The sequence below is a fragment of the Notechis scutatus genome, chromosome 3, assembly GCF_049901735.1.
Source record: "Notechis scutatus isolate UNSWTSFEM ecotype Mainland chromosome 3, rNotScu1.2, whole genome shotgun sequence".
NCBI classification, from domain to species: Eukaryota; Metazoa; Chordata; class Lepidosauria; order Squamata; family Elapidae; genus Notechis; species Notechis scutatus.
The window spans coordinates 112,493,066-112,508,494 of NC_142011.1; the positions used below are offsets into that span (position 1 = coordinate 112,493,066).

Genomic DNA, 15,429 nt, shown 5'->3' on the forward strand with positions numbered 1-15,429 from the left:
TCGATCGCTTTTGGCACCCCTTTTTGTTTTACTCATTTTAAAGTTGTTAAGGCTGTCTGTTTAGTATGCACCTTCGTTCTGCTATTTCACTGATAGTATGACCAGCTGCACGGTCTACCAATCGTCCTTCCTTCGTCTGCTTGATCCAGGTTCTCTCCGCTCCCCCGCACGAACCGCCACCCATGTAGGTTCTTCAGCACCCCTACACCTTTGGAAACCCTACAAGCCTCCTTTGACCTCTGAAAGGTCCCACAAAATGAAGTTTAAAAAAGCGTGCTTCTCAGAGAGATCTGCTCACATATCTTCTCTCCTAGACAGCTGGCTCCACCCCATCTTTTGCTAGTCCTGATACTCTTTGGGTACATGCAGGCAACTGGGCGGCACCTCCATTGTGGACGCCACTCCCTCCCTTCTGGCTGTGATTGCTGGGTCCCAAAGATGGCCGGTTCTCAGATTGTGGGAGGGGCGGCAAGGTGCCGATGCCTATCCTTATTTTACAATAGCTGTCTTCCCATATATTGGTGGGGCCCATTTGTCTAGCCTGAGGGTCAGCAATGTGCAGCTCTAGAGCCACATGTGGCTCTTTGGGCTCTTTCCTTTGGCTCCCTGTCAGATGATCCCACCACTGGCTGGCCCCACTCCTCATCCTCCCCGCTCATTCCTCGCCTGCCCTGAGAAGAGAAGGGCAACGGCGGCGGATGGAGATTTGCTCCGTATTCCAGACAGGGAGCAAAGAACCCCTCTACTTGCCTCTTTTTTCTGGTCCTTGTGCACATCTCGGCTGCTAAAGGAGAGACTTTCTGCCCTGAGACACTGGCCGAGCCAGCTATAGCCAATGTTATGCATCGTAATGGGCTCCAGGAGGAGGAGGGGATGCAGTCTCCCCCATTATGAAGCACACTAAGTTTAAGTGTGCTGTGCGAGGTGCTGCAAGAACAGCGAGCAGCCATGGAGGTGGTGAAAGCAGCGGCGAAAGCAGCAGTGTCTCAGGGCAGAGAGAAAGTTGCGCGTCTCCCCATATTTCTCTCACCACCTCCACAGCTGCTTGCTGCTCTTGCAACGCCTTGCACAGCACACTTAAATTTAGCATAAGGTGCACATAGCACCAACAAGGGCTGGAAGAAGAGGCAAGTAAAGGGTGCTTTACTCCCACTCTGGAATACGGAAAGAGTCTTCAACCACCGCCGTCTTCTCAGGGCAGATGAAGAGTGAGTGGGAGGGGAGGGGAGGGTCATCAGGGGGATGAAAGATTCATCTGGGAACCTGAAATGACTCTTGATTGAAATCATATGGTAAAAAACACCCAAAGAAGAAGAACATGCAAAAAAAATACCCCAACGCTTGCCTGTTTTTGGAAATGGTTCAAGGGGAAACACACACACGCGAGAGAAAGAGAAAAGAAATGAGAGAGAGAGAGAGAGAGAAATCAGAGACAGAGACAGAGATGAGAGAGAAAGGGAGAAAGAGATGAGAGATGGAGAGAGAGGGAGAAATGAGAGAGGGAGAAAGAAATAAGAGAAAAAGAGACAGAGAGATTAGAGCGAGAAAGAGAAAAAGGGTTTCTCTTGGAGGGGAGGAGAAAGATGAGAGAGAAAGAGGAAGGAAGAGAGATGAGAGAAAGAGGGAGATGAGAGAGAGAAGGAGAAAGAGAGAAAGAGACATAGGGAGATGAGAGAAAAAGAGGGATAAAGAGTGATGAGAGAGAGAGGAAGATGAGAGAGAGAGAAGGAGAGAGAAAGATGAAAGAGAGAGAGATGAGAGAGAGAAAGATGAGAGAGAGAGAGAGAGAGAGATGAGAGAGGAGAGAAATCACACACACACACACACACACACACACACACAAACACTGAGATACCAGTTTCCCAGGGAAAAGAAAATATTGGGAGCTACAAAACCTGGGTACACCTGGCTGGGGGGGGGGGTGTCATAGGACACATTCACTCAGCTTTTGTGGCTCCCACTGTTTTATTTTCTGTGGGAAACGGGTCCAAATGGCTTTTTGAGTGTTTAAGATTGCAGACTCCTGGTCTAGTCAAGCCAAACTGAGGATGAGTACTTCGATCATTTTGGGGGCAACCACTAATCGTATCATTTCCCAGTGCCACCCCATTTCTAACCTTACAGGTTCGGTAACCAAAGTCGCTGGCTCCCAATAAGCGAACCATCTACTTGTTCAAAGTGGATAGGGTGTTTTAGAGTTATCATTTTAATTTCTAAATTTCTCACAGTCTGGAAGCTAATTAAGCATTGGGTGCAGCTGGTGTTTATTGTAGCTTCTAGCTCTCCATGGTTCCTCTCTGGAGCACCATTATATGAGACTTTATGGCAAAAGGGCAGATGGCTTCACTTACCATCGGGTCCTCCTCGCCACTCCCACTGGCATCGATCATCTCTGGAGCCGGAGTTCTCCCTGCATCAGATTGCAAGTGGGGGGGGGGGGGAACCTCCATGGATTGCTGAATGAACCTCCCCTTGTCTGGCAGCTTTTAGGGAGTTTTCTTTGACTTGGCTGCTGTTGACGTTAGTGCCTGGGGAATAGGGATTGCGTGAGGCATTCCAAGCTCGATGGCCTTGCTGGCCCCATCTGAAGCACTTGGCCCCAGGGCTTGCTGCTGGTCTCACCTCTATTGACAGCTTGCCGGCTGGCCTGCATCCAACAGCTGCTTAAGGGGTTTCTCTGGCGCCGATCTCCAGTAGGGGTGAATTTCTAAGTCCATGGTCACCGCCATCTGGTACCAATCTTGGATCTGGTCAGGCACCCCCCCTGTAGGCACACACTTGTGAAGATCCTGATCCAGGGCTTCTTTAAGGTAGTGGATGAAGTTATCACTCAGGCCAGCCTTGTAATTTTCCGGCCATTCTTCCAAACTCCCACACAAACTTCTTGGAGAGCTAACCGCATTGCTTCAGTCCCTTGATTTCTGCCTCAGCTTCCTCTCAGTTTGCCGTGTCCTCAAATCAGGCCTTTAGGGACTGCACAAATTTGTCCACATCTTCCAACTCGGGGGCTCCTTCATGGTGGAGTTGAGCAATCCATTCTGCTGCTTCCCCTTCTCTCATATTATCTGCAATGACCGAATCATGTCCTGGTCTGACTGGTATTGAGGCCCTTATTGATCAATGTGAGCACAAATTTGGTTTAGGAAATAGGCCAGTTTTCCTGGGGTGCCATCAAAGGTAGCCAAGAACTGCGATGGGGGGGCAGCTGCAGCTGGTGGGGTTGGCGGAGGGATAGGATCCAGCATCTACTGGTACTGGATCCACCCCTGGCCTGGTAAAAAGCCTATCTGGGTGGAATTTGGTTGATGGGTGGTAGACTGGGAGGTGCTGGTGGGAGATGATTGGCAGGCCTGGGTAAACCTCTTGTTCCTCCCCTGGTGCCTGGGCTCGAGTGATCCAAGGGCCCAGGGTGTCACCCTGCAGCAGCACCCTGTTGGGCTACTGCCCCGACGGATGGCATCCAAAGAAGGAGGCTGAGCTTTGGTCCTGCCAGTGCCGAGTGGAATGAAGCTGAAGCCCCACTTTGGACTGCTGTGCTCCCTGACCCTAGAAAGTTGAATGTAGGCTGGACTAGAATCCAACCAGGCTGGATCGGGTGTGGGGATGTTTGAACTGTGGGTCCCACACTCAACTGATCAAGCTTCTTGGGTAGTCCATCAAGCAACTGACTCTGCGACGACAGTTGGAGTCTCCATTCCCTGAACTTGCTGAGCTCCAGGGGTTTCAATGGCCTCCATTTGAAGACTGCCACTTGCTCAGGTTGTCCTGACACCCCTTAGGTCCTGGGACTATCATCACGGATTCCAACTGTAGTTACGCAGCTGGTCCAGCTGGCGGGGACTGCCATAGGGCCTGTTCCTTGGGTCAGGTGCCCCTCCAGAATTCGGCCTCCACTGCCTCTGCTTCGGGTACTACAGCAGCTGATGGGGAACAGAGAATTCCGCAAACATTCTTTGAAGTCGATCCAGTAGTCCCTTCAGGGCTTCCCGTTCCCTGCTCCATCTTCCTCGAGTCTTTATGCCCCCCCATTAGGTCGGGGTGCATTTGGGGCTCAGGACCCCTTTTGCGAGAAGCCACTGGGATTTTCTTTAGAAGGAGATTTGGGTTAATGTCAGCTTTCCAAGTAGAACGCTTCAGATAATTCAAAACTCAGAGACAAAGTCCATCAAAGTAAGAATTTATTAGAGAAGTCATGTTGGCACATCTGGGGAAAACCCGAATCTGAATTCCTGCGTTTTCCCCCCACCACACTAAAACTCACACTCTGCCCCATTTAGTGACTCCCAGGTGACCTTAGCCAATCAAACTCCTGTCTCAGCTGCCACCAAATTCCAGTCACTCTTCTCCAGATGCCAGAAGCTTGTCCTTGATCTCTAGTGAAAGAACATTGTTGTGGCTATACTCCCTTTGCTACTCTCCCATTCCCACAGCCTGCCCATCCCCCGCTGTGGCAACCCAGATTCTGAATCATGATGGATTCGGGGCTGACACTTGTCACATTATACTCACATCTCAAGCTAGGGAGATTCTCTGAAAAAATATAACAATTAAGCCTTAATATAGCTATTAAGGAGCCTGATTTCAGAGTCAACAAGAAATAATATTGCCCTAAATCTTTCTGCCCCTTTTGGATATCATTGTTGCGTATTATGAGAGCTTGCTGTACTGCACTGCTTTACAGCTTTTACATACAATATTTTAAGGGCTCCTCGTATGAAATACCAATCTTGTCCAACACCATGTCTTGCATGAAGAGCTTCCTCCAATTGGCATCCACAATGCTCTTGTTACCTTATATGTTGCATTTTTTCTTCTTTTTTCATTCATCACACTAACAACTGATAAATTTCTTTAATTTCTTATTTAGTGGGTTAGAATACTCTTGTTTCTCTATTCTTAGGGTGGGGTTATCAAACATGTATATATTTGAGTTATATCAGTTCTTTTAGATACTTGTTAATTTTATTTAACAAGCCAGAAACAATTGATTTCAGGTACTGTTATCAAGAAATACTGTTTTGAAATAATGAATGAAAGTATTACATTTTTAACATTTATTTTCTCTCCTTAGGATTCTGATGGACCTTCTACGCATGAATGTGGCACCTTTGGCTGTCTTTCAGATGTTGCGTTCCATGTGTGCTGGGCAGAGATTAATTAGTACTGAGGCTCCCCCTGATATAGCACGAGGTTAGTGATGCCCCCATTTGTTGAGAGGCATGTATTAAGATGCCTCAGCCAGGGTTTGGTTTAAAGCAAGGAACAGCAGCAGTGACATTAATACTTTGGATCTTTGGAAGATTACCTATATAATAGATAATTTTCTATTTGACACAATAGAGTTATGGTATGTTTTTTTAATGTCCTCATATTTGTGGCCTGAGACAACATTCTATCATTAGTGTTGGACTGTTAATATCTGTTTTTCAAACAATCCACTTTGCTTGTGTTTAAAATTTCCATTTTTTTTTTAAAAAAATTGATTTTTCAATCTCTTCTAGTATCTACCAACAATATAAGTTGCATTCATTTCTTGAAAAATCATATATCAAAAATTATGCTTTTTATTTTAAAAAGCAAACTTTATTGAATATACAATTAAAATAAATGAACAAACACATACACAACATAGAAAAACAAAGAAAAAAACGAATAAAGGGCAATTCCATTATCGACAATTTGTGGTTCCTTATTTGTTATCATTATTGGTGTCATATTTACAATTAAATCTTAATGCGAGTATATAGTTACTACCGATGTAGCTTAATCTCCTTTACAGTTTAATAATGTTTACTATTATATTATCTATCTTTGTTCTATCCAATTGTACCAACATTCCCAACTCTTGTAATATTCTGATGATTCTTTATCTTTAAGTGCTAGGGTCAATTTATCCATTTCTGCAATTTATCCATTTCAATTTATCCATTTTCTGAATAGTCATTTCCTCTGTTGGAATATAGGCTTGTTTCCAACATTGTGCAAAAGCTAATCTAGCTGCAGTAAGTATGTGTAATATTATATATTTGGCTTTTTGGGGGAGTTGTCTATTGAATATCCCTAATAGTAAGAATTCTGGTTTTAATTCAGTCTGCTCAGCCGTAATTTCCACCAACCATTTTTTGATTCTTTGGGCTTCTGTACCACCACATATGATAGAATGTTCCGTGTTTCTTTTTACATTTCCAACAATTCGGATTCATGTTAGGAGACATCTTCGATAATCTTGAAGGAGAAAGATGCCGTCTGTAAAACATTTTATAGGCATTTTCTTTATATGTTGCTGATTTTGTGATTTTATTATTCCTGGTCCAGACCTTTTCTCATTCTATTAAAGTGATGCTACGTCCTATATTTCTACTCCAAGCTATCATATTGCCTTTGACTACTTCCTCCTCTAATTCTATCTCTAATAGGTAGTTGTAAAATTTGGTTATATTTTTTTTGTCTGAACCTTTTTTATCTAATTGTTGTGGCTTACTGTAGATTCCAAAAACTTTCTTATCCTGTCTATATCTATTTTGTATTTGGAGGTAAGCCCACCGGTCAATTCATAACCCTTGTTCTTGGAGATCTTGCCATGATTTTAAAGTTCCTTGTGCATCCAGTAGGTCTTTATATTTTATCATCTTGTTAATATCCAGATTGTTCGGATGTATCATCGCCTCAATTGTTGAGATCCAAATCAGAATCTTTAGATAGTGTTTTTTCTTTGTTTTATTCCAATTAGCGAATTAAGAGTCTCTAATTACATGTCTGTGGAAGTAATTCTGTTTGGTTTTCCCCGTGTCCCATAAGAACACATGCCAGCCCCTCTGTAAATCATGGCCTTCTAGAAATAACATTTTTTTATTCGATAAATTTACCCATTCTTTCAGCCATAGTAAGGAAGCTGTGCTGTGATATAGTTCCCAATTTGGGAGTGCCATACCCCCCCCCCCCACCCGCTCTTCATATCTTGCATTGCTTTTAAAGTTTATTCTCTTTTTTTCCTTGCCAAATAAATTTTGCTATTATCCTATTGAGTTCCACAAAGAAATTTTTATGTATTTTTATTGGTATTATCTGGAACAAATAAATAAATTTAGGAAGAATAGTCATTTTAATAGTTGCAATCCTCCCTAATAGGGAGAGTTGCAATTTAACCCATAGCTCTAGGTCTTTTTTAACCTGTTGCAGTAGCTTGTTATAGTTATTTTCCATTAGTGTCTTACAATGAGCCGTCAACCATATTCCTAAGTATTTAATTTTCTTTACCACCTGCCTTTTCCAGTTCTGATTTCTGTTTTTCTGTTAAGTTTCTGGTTATTAATTTCATTTTTTTCCTGTTAATTTTGAGTCCTGCGACTTTCCCAAATTGATCTAACTCTCTCAACAGTTCCTGACCTAGTTCAATTGAATCTTCTATGAAAAAGACCATATCATCCGTGAATGACTGCAATTTATATTCTTCTTTCTTAATCTTTAACCCCTTTATTCCTGGGTTCTGCCTAATTCGCATAAGTAGTGTTTCCAAAGATAGTATGAAGAGCAGGGGAGATAGTGGACATCCCTGCCTAACTCCTTTCTCTATTTTTATTGAGTGCGTATATTCTCCATTAATTATAATATTCGCTTTTTGTGAGGCGTAAATTGTGTTTACGATGTTTTCAAATTTAATGCTTAAATTCATATTGTAAATTTGTTGAATTAAAAATTGCCAATTTAAATTGTCGAATGCCTTCTGCGCATCCAAGAATACAAGGGCTATTTGTTTTTCCGGGTGGGCTTCGTAGTATTCCAAAACATTAACCACTATTCTTAAATTGTTCCTAATTTGTCTGTTGGGGAGAAATCCATTTTGGTCTTTATGTATATATTCATTCAAGTTTCTTTTTAGTCTATTTGCTGTAATAGTAGCAAATATTTTATAGTCCGTATTTAACAAAGAGATTGATCTATAGTTTTATATGAGTCGGGGATCTGAATCTTCCTTCGGAATCAGCGATATCAATGCCTTCCTCCATGAATCCAGCATTTTAACTGCAAGTAAAACCTCATTATATACTTCCACCATAAGGGATCCTATTTATTCTCCTATTGCCTTGTAGAGTTCCCCTGGGATCCCATCAGGTCCCGGAGTTTGTTTTTTTTTCTATTCCTGTTTTCAGTTCAGACCATGTAATATCTTTAATTAGCATTTCTTTCATCTCATCCCCAATTGCTTTGTCTTTTGTTATACCCAAGTAATTATCATATCCTCCTTTACCTCCTCCTTTTTATAGAGGTCTTCAAAATATTTATATGCAATTTCTTTTTTGTGTTCTATTCCCTGTTGGGCATCCCCATTTCCATCTATTAATTGATAAATTAATCTTTTTTCTTTTTCTTTTTTGAGTTTGTAGGACAGCCATCTCCCTGGTTTGTTAGCCTGTTCAAAGAATATCTGTCTAGCTATATTCAACTTTGTAATCATTCCTTCCTGTTCAATTAAGTTCAATTTGTGTTTAGTTACTATCATCTGATTTTGCAATCTACAATCCTTTGGAGTACTTTCTAACTGGCTTTCTAGTTCTTTAATTCTTTTTTTTAATTTATTTTGTTGGGCATAATTTTCTTTATTCCTCCTGGCAGTATATGATATCGTTGTGCCCCTTATTACAGCCTTCATTGTATCCGAAATATTCTGCTTCATAGTTGCCTCATTATTGTTTTCTTTTGAAAATTAATCTAATTCCTCCTTGAGTCTATTCATAAATTCTTTTTCTTTAATTAGCTGTGTATTTAGTGTCCACCTCTTCCTTGGCTTTTTCCTACCTTTCCACAATATCTGAATCGGATTATGATCTGCCCATTCGTTAGGTAAAATTTCAGTCTCTTTTAACTCATTTGCTATTTCACCGTTCATCCACACCATATCAGTTCGTGTCCATGATTGGTGTGGATTTGAGTAAAATGTAAATTGTTTTTTCTCCGGGTTTAATTTTCTCCACACATCTATCAAATTCAATTCAGTCATCATTTCCTCACATGTTTTCGGTAACTCTCTTTTTCCTCTTCTTCCCCCCACTACTGTGATCTTTTTGATGGTCCACAATGGCATTGAAGTCCCCTAAGATACAAATATTCCTTTTTTCTAATCCTACTATTTTTTCATGCAAATGTTTAAAAAAATCTTTTTGGTTTTCATTAGGGGCGTAAATCACTACTAATAGAATTGGGGTTGAGTTAATCCAGATTTGTAAAACCAGAATTCTTCCGTTGGAATCTGTCCAAATTAGGTCTGCTTTCATATCCTCCTTCACATATACTGCTACCCCTTTCTTTTTCCCAGAGTCTGCTGGTGTCGTATATAGTTTCCCTAGCTTTGGGCATTCTAAATATTTTTCACCTGACTTCCTTATATGGGTATCTTGTAAGCATACTATATCTGCATTTTGTTTGATTAGTTTAGTTAATATTATTTTCCTTTTTATCCTGGAATTCAGGCCATTTATGTTAATTGATAATATTTTCTTTTCCTCATCCATTGTTTAGTTGATTCTTGCTCTTTGTCTTGTAGTTACTCCTCTTTCTCTTTGTGGCTGGTAACGTGTCCTCGGTTCTTCTCTCTCTTATAGTTGTTGTGTATTTTTCAGATTCCTGGGACTCCTGTCTCTATTCTTTTGGTAATCTTGGTTGTCTTGCGAATTTGATTCTAGTTCATCTTTACTACTCAGTTCTTCTGGGCCTACCAGTCATTCATAAAATTCTTGGGCTTTTTCCACAGAATCTACTCTAATTTTCTTTTCTTCCCATGAGATTAACATCCCTTCTGGGATTAGCCATCTAAATACAATGCCTTTTTGATTTAATTGGGCCTCCAAGAATTTATAGTCTCACCTTTGCTCTCTTACTCTTCTTGGGATTTGTTTAAGCACCAAGACTTCTTTATCTTTGTATGCGATTGTTTCTTCTCTGGATATTTTGTATATAATATCCTAGACCTTTATTCTAGCAAATCTTACAAGACAACTTCTTTTGGACATTTGTGACATCTTGCATAATTTGTACTCACTCTATAAATTTCGTCCAACTCTTTCAGAATATCATCTTTGTCTTTTTCCAAAACTTCTGCTAGTATTTCTGCTATCACTTGTTCCAGATCCTCTTCTTTTGATTCCACTATGTTCTGGAATCTCAAATATGCTGCGGCCTTATCCATCTCCAAATAGACAAGGGAGTCTTCCATTTCTGTGCTCACGTTCCTTAGATGTTCATCACCCATTTCCAGTTTCTTTTCAGTTTGTTCAGTCCTTTTCTCTACCTCCTTTATTGTCGATTCATTTCTCTCTAATGCTTGCTGGATTGTTCCAATTTTTTCATCCAATTTTGAAATATCTACTTTCATTTCCACCTTTAATTTTCCCATCTCTTCTTTTAGTTCATTTGTATCAGCTCTTGTCTTCGTATGATTTTTTGTCATCATTTCTTGGAGCTTCAGCATAGATTCTTGTAAAGTGAGGAGTGTCGACTGGATATTGGTATTCATGATAGAGAGTTGTTTCTCCCCAGGCAATGTTTCCTCAATTGTCTTTTGTGCCATCATTGAGGGGGATGCCGCCACGGTTGTTAATGTTGGAATAGTCTTCCTCCCAGTTTTAAGCATTGTAGTAGTTGTAGAGGTCATTTCTTTGAGAATTTGTTTCTGTTTTGTATTATACTAAATACGGTATCCCAAATTAGCATTTGCTAATCAAAAATATCAGATAGGAGTAACCACTACTCTAATTGATTGATTCTTAATTTCCTTAGTAAATTAGTGGACTAGACATTCTTATAAGTATAAATATTATCCAATACAATTTCAAAATTAAATTCTAAATCAAGTATCTAAATTTATAAAATTTGGTATTTATATCAAAGTTCCTATACTTAAATTCTAAGTACTAATAATCCGTATATCTATAAAAGCTATGGAACACTTAATCTAAATATCAATATTATAAAATAGTGTTTTAAATGTTTATAAGTCTAAGTGGAAATAAGTTGACCTTACTATACAACAGTTAATTATTTGAAATATGGATATCACACTTAATTATTTAATCTAATATAATCAACAAATATAATCAAATATCAATACTAAATTAATTGGTTAATTATTGTCATTCCCCTCCTTTCCCCTATATATTAAAGCGAAATATAGACCTCAGTATTGCTAATACATCAGCTAAATCAGATATACATCACATTTACCACAATCAAATACCTGAGGAAAGAAAAGGAAAATTGATATCAGAGAGATAATTAGTCCAAACAGTAGAGGCTACAGGGCTTGGAGTATCCTAATGTAACTGTTCAACTCTCCGTCTCTAAAATTAAAAAGTTCCATCTCCAAACACACCGGAAGTGCAGAGTTGCTGAGTAATGTCTCTGGTTTCACAGTCTCACCACACCCTTCACTATAGCTGTTCCTCTTTTCGTTCAAATCTCTTGCAGTCCAATCTTCCAAATTTCATATGGTCTCTTCAATTAACAGGTTTCAACTTATTAGACCTCCAAGTCAATAGTCCAAAAAAAGAAAAGAACTGCAGTGAATTTTTAAGTATCGTCTATAGAAATACAGTAACTTTGCTTGCTTCCCCACTTCCGATCTCCATTCCCCCATCTCACACTTGTTAATCCAGTCTTCCTGAATGGCAGCAATCCAGATCGCTCGCACTTTCCAAAAATTAACCCTTTCCTCTCTCTTTTTTTTTCTGTTGGTGTCAATTACACAAGCCTCTCCAACGTTCTTATCCTCTCTGTCCGATCACTCGCGTCCTTACCCTCTTCCGTCTCATGAGCCCTTTCGCTTTCACCACCTCTCACTTCCGCTTTTTAGCCGCTACTTTCAGTTTTCGCTCCAACTGATGTTGTTGTCATCTATGAGACTTCTCCAATGCTCTACACTCTATCAAAATTACAGATTCCTTCACTCACACTCTTCTCCATTCACCACAATGGAGTGGTAGGTAACGATCCAGACTTCAGGACCGCCATTACTGGATGGCGGTCTCTTGTTTGTTGGTCTCTACAGGGTCTCTCTGCATCACAATGAGAGTCGCCCTCTCCACACCGCAGCTCGAGTCTCCCCACACCAGCACATTTCTCTACAGGATACGTGCACTCCTGAGGGTCACTCCAACAGCAAGAAAAGATAGCAAAAAGCCCTGAGCGAGCTTCAGCACCTCTACTCGTCCATACCTCGTCACCGGAAGTGTGCAAAATTATGCTTTTTTAAACAGGTTAAATCCCAGTCTCAGTTTACTGCAGTTCTAAGTTCCGGAAAGTGTTCTTTTTCCAGATAGCTTATCACTAGAAGCATGTATAACATCCATATGTTATAGATCATTAAACTATCCACCTGAGTATTATCTTTACCGATTGCTTCAACTGTGCCAAAGTTTGGACCTAATATTTTCTGAGCCAAGCCTGGGGTTGTTCCTTCTAACAGTATGTACAAAGTATATATTACTAAGCTACCATTGATCTGGCATGTTTTCAGTTAAATATAACAACAGAAATAGTGCAATGTTACAATTTTATGTTGCTTTCACTCTAAAAATTGATCAGGCTTTCTGCAGTAAGCCTTTCTAATTTAAATAATAGTTATTTCGTTAAATATGCAGCCATAGACTTTTGTTGCATTATAGAATGTTCTTTGTGAGTATGACTCAGGGCAACAACTGAAATGATTGTAACAATCATTTGGGGCTCTGTTAGATTTGGAATGGATTAGACTGTGCTAAGATTGCAACAATGGCGTCACGGCCTTTCCTTTCCCTGAGCTGTAGGCTAAATTCTAGCCTCATTGCATATACTGTAGAGTAGAACTTTACTAATAATGCTCTTATTGTATAATATACCATTAAAGATGACTTTGAAATACATACATTGCAAATATATTTTACAAAAATTAATATCATGCAGTGTCTTATTTGTAGCATTCCAAAATTATTTCAAAAATTAAACAAATAAACTTGATAAAGCAGCTAGTTAGCTAGCTCCTATTTTTTCCTAAATACTTCAAGTTGTTTAGAACATCATATTCTAGTATATGGATCTACAGTTTTTCACTGTAGGAACTGCATGTATGTAAAACAACAACCCCCCAAAAAACAGTAGTACTACCTGATGTAATAGCATTTAAAATATGTAAATATATTCATTAGTTTGTTTTTGTGTCTATAGCTATGTGGTGTTTCTAATTTGTTTCTGTGTCTCTCTTTGAATTAGAGCCCCCAATTGTGTCTGCCAAGGCCAGTAAAATCCCTGAACCACTCTCATTTTCCTCTGTCCTTCGACCTTCACGAATAAGAGTCCCAAAGGCTGTGGTCTACAGTCCTGCTGCAGCTTGCTCGCCTCTCTCTCAAGGTCCCCCTGGCTCTTTCCAGTTTTCTTGCTGCCTGTTCTCTCCTTTTGCAGGTTGTTATCTACTGGGTTTTAGGGCAGTCTTGAGAAAGGAAAGTGATTCTCTTGCCTTCAGATGTGAAGAGTTCTTACTTGGACTAAGAAATTTTGATTTCAGCAGAATTTGCTTCCAAGTAATAGAACTTATTTTAAGTTACACATTCTGAACATTACAAATAATACTCATTTCATTCTAGTGATTTTTCAGTGCTGAATATTATGGTCGAATTAAAATACTTGGAATGCTTTTGGTAAGGCGGGTATAGCTGTTGAGAATTTTAGCTCCAAGATGGGGGTTCTTTTAGCTCAAAACATTTTAAATTTAAAATTTTGTACATCATTAGCACATGCCTCAAATATAACACATTTGTAGCACTGCAATCTTGAGAAATGATTGAATTTCCTTGTGTTTTCTGAAAGGAGTTTTATAATCACCCATATCTGTAGCACCAAGGAGGAAATAGCATGCAGACTGAGTATTGATAATTTTGATCATGCTGCTGCTATTGTATAATTTAGGTCAATTATAGATAAAACTGTCTGACACTGTAAATCCCTCCAGTCATTTGAAAATGTTTAAATACATACTGAATTAATTTTTTTGTTGAAGAACCTATTTCACCTAGTACAAGGGTGTCAAACTCAATTTCATTGAGGGCCACATCAGAATTGGGTTTGACCTTGGAGGGCTGGGTGGGGACATGGCCATGTTGGGCGTGACATGGTATCGCATCTCCGCAGACATAGTTTTATAAACTTATAAAAATAGGGAGGTGTATATTTTTGTGATTTTGTTTTTTTTTAATACTTACGTAATCTACTCAACCACCTTATGAGAGAGAGACCAGATCAAGAAACTGACTGTGGCTATTCTGTCTCAGTATTTTTCCATAAGAGAAATCCTGCTCAGCACGTATACCTCTCAGAGCAAAGTTCACTAAACTGACAGGAAAAAGGAGCTGATAAGAATAACTTCACAAAAGCCTGTGAAAGGATGTGTATTCGATAGCAGTCACGATGTATCATCACAGAAGCTTGTGTCAGATAAAATACAGGAAAAAACATGCTTATCAATAACGGTCAGAAGTTCGTTACTTGTATCAAGTAAGCCTGTTTTAAAAGATAAAGTTTGTAACTTCTTTGTCTTTCTGTAATCCCTCACCCCCCTTTCTTTGATTCAGCATAATAAAAGAGCACAGCGTAGAGCAAGCCGAGAGCCTGAACATTCCATCTGTCTTAGGCTCAAATGAGGTAATTCCATCTGCCTCAAGCAATGCGCTGTCTCACCTAAAGAAATCTTCGTCTTGTGTTCTTTTTTCTTTTAGCTTTGCAATCACTCTTGCGAGAGTTCCTCAATCACCCTGGCTAGGGTTACGCTGCTCAAACTCACCCTGGATAGGGTCCTGCTTTTGCCAAACTTCGCCCTTGCGAGGGCTTCTCTGTATCTCACCCTTGCGAGGGTTCCGTTCTGAGAGGAATTCAGCAATCAACCTGAAGATCTAAACAACAGACCGGTCACTCAACGCGACAACTGACTCCATAGGAAGACTAGAACTACAAAATTATTGACATAGGCCAGTGTTGGCAAACCTTTTTGGCACCGAGTGCCAAAATGGGAGCGTGCGCACATGTGCACAAGCCCATGTGCCAGAAATCAGAAGAGTAGCTGGTTTCCAGTGCCCAATGTGCACTGGCCACCTGGTCTTCCAGGTTCTGATATGCATGCACAGACCAGCTGGACAGTGCGCATGCACGCGCCGGAAACCACAAAAGTGTTAATGAAGCACCCCCCCTATCCTGTCATCTCTGCCAAGGGAGCACAGCCGCTTCCCAGCTGGCACGCCTATTACCACGGTGCTGGACAGATGTTACTTCCAAAACAGGCACATAAGGATAAGGCACTTCTGCCAATGAACCCCCGGGCAGCAGAAGTGCCTGATAGAAAGGGACAGCATGACGAATCTGCCACCTTGGCTTCTATGACTGCAGCCCACAGCGCCACTTCTTCTTTGTCCT

General features: G+C 40.3%; 1 protein-coding gene across 3 annotated transcripts in view; it reads left to right on the forward strand.

Moving 5' to 3' along the window:
- The window catches only part of LOC113421448 (mitotic-spindle organizing protein 2A-like), a 57,122-nt gene that overhangs the window by 23,290 nt on the left and 18,403 nt on the right, over nt 1–15,429 (forward strand). Inside the window, exons 2-3 of one of the 3 annotated variants that reach the window (XM_087962522.1) lie at nt 5,072–5,190; nt 13,240–13,428. In XM_087962522.1, the coding sequence (XP_087818648.1) occupies nt 5,072–5,190; nt 13,240–13,428 (308 nt within the window). Of the gene's footprint in view, nt 1–5,071; nt 5,191–13,239; nt 14,272–15,429 lie in introns of those variants that run through there. The other 2 variants (XM_087962521.1, XM_026681832.2) reach the window with 2 other exon arrangements.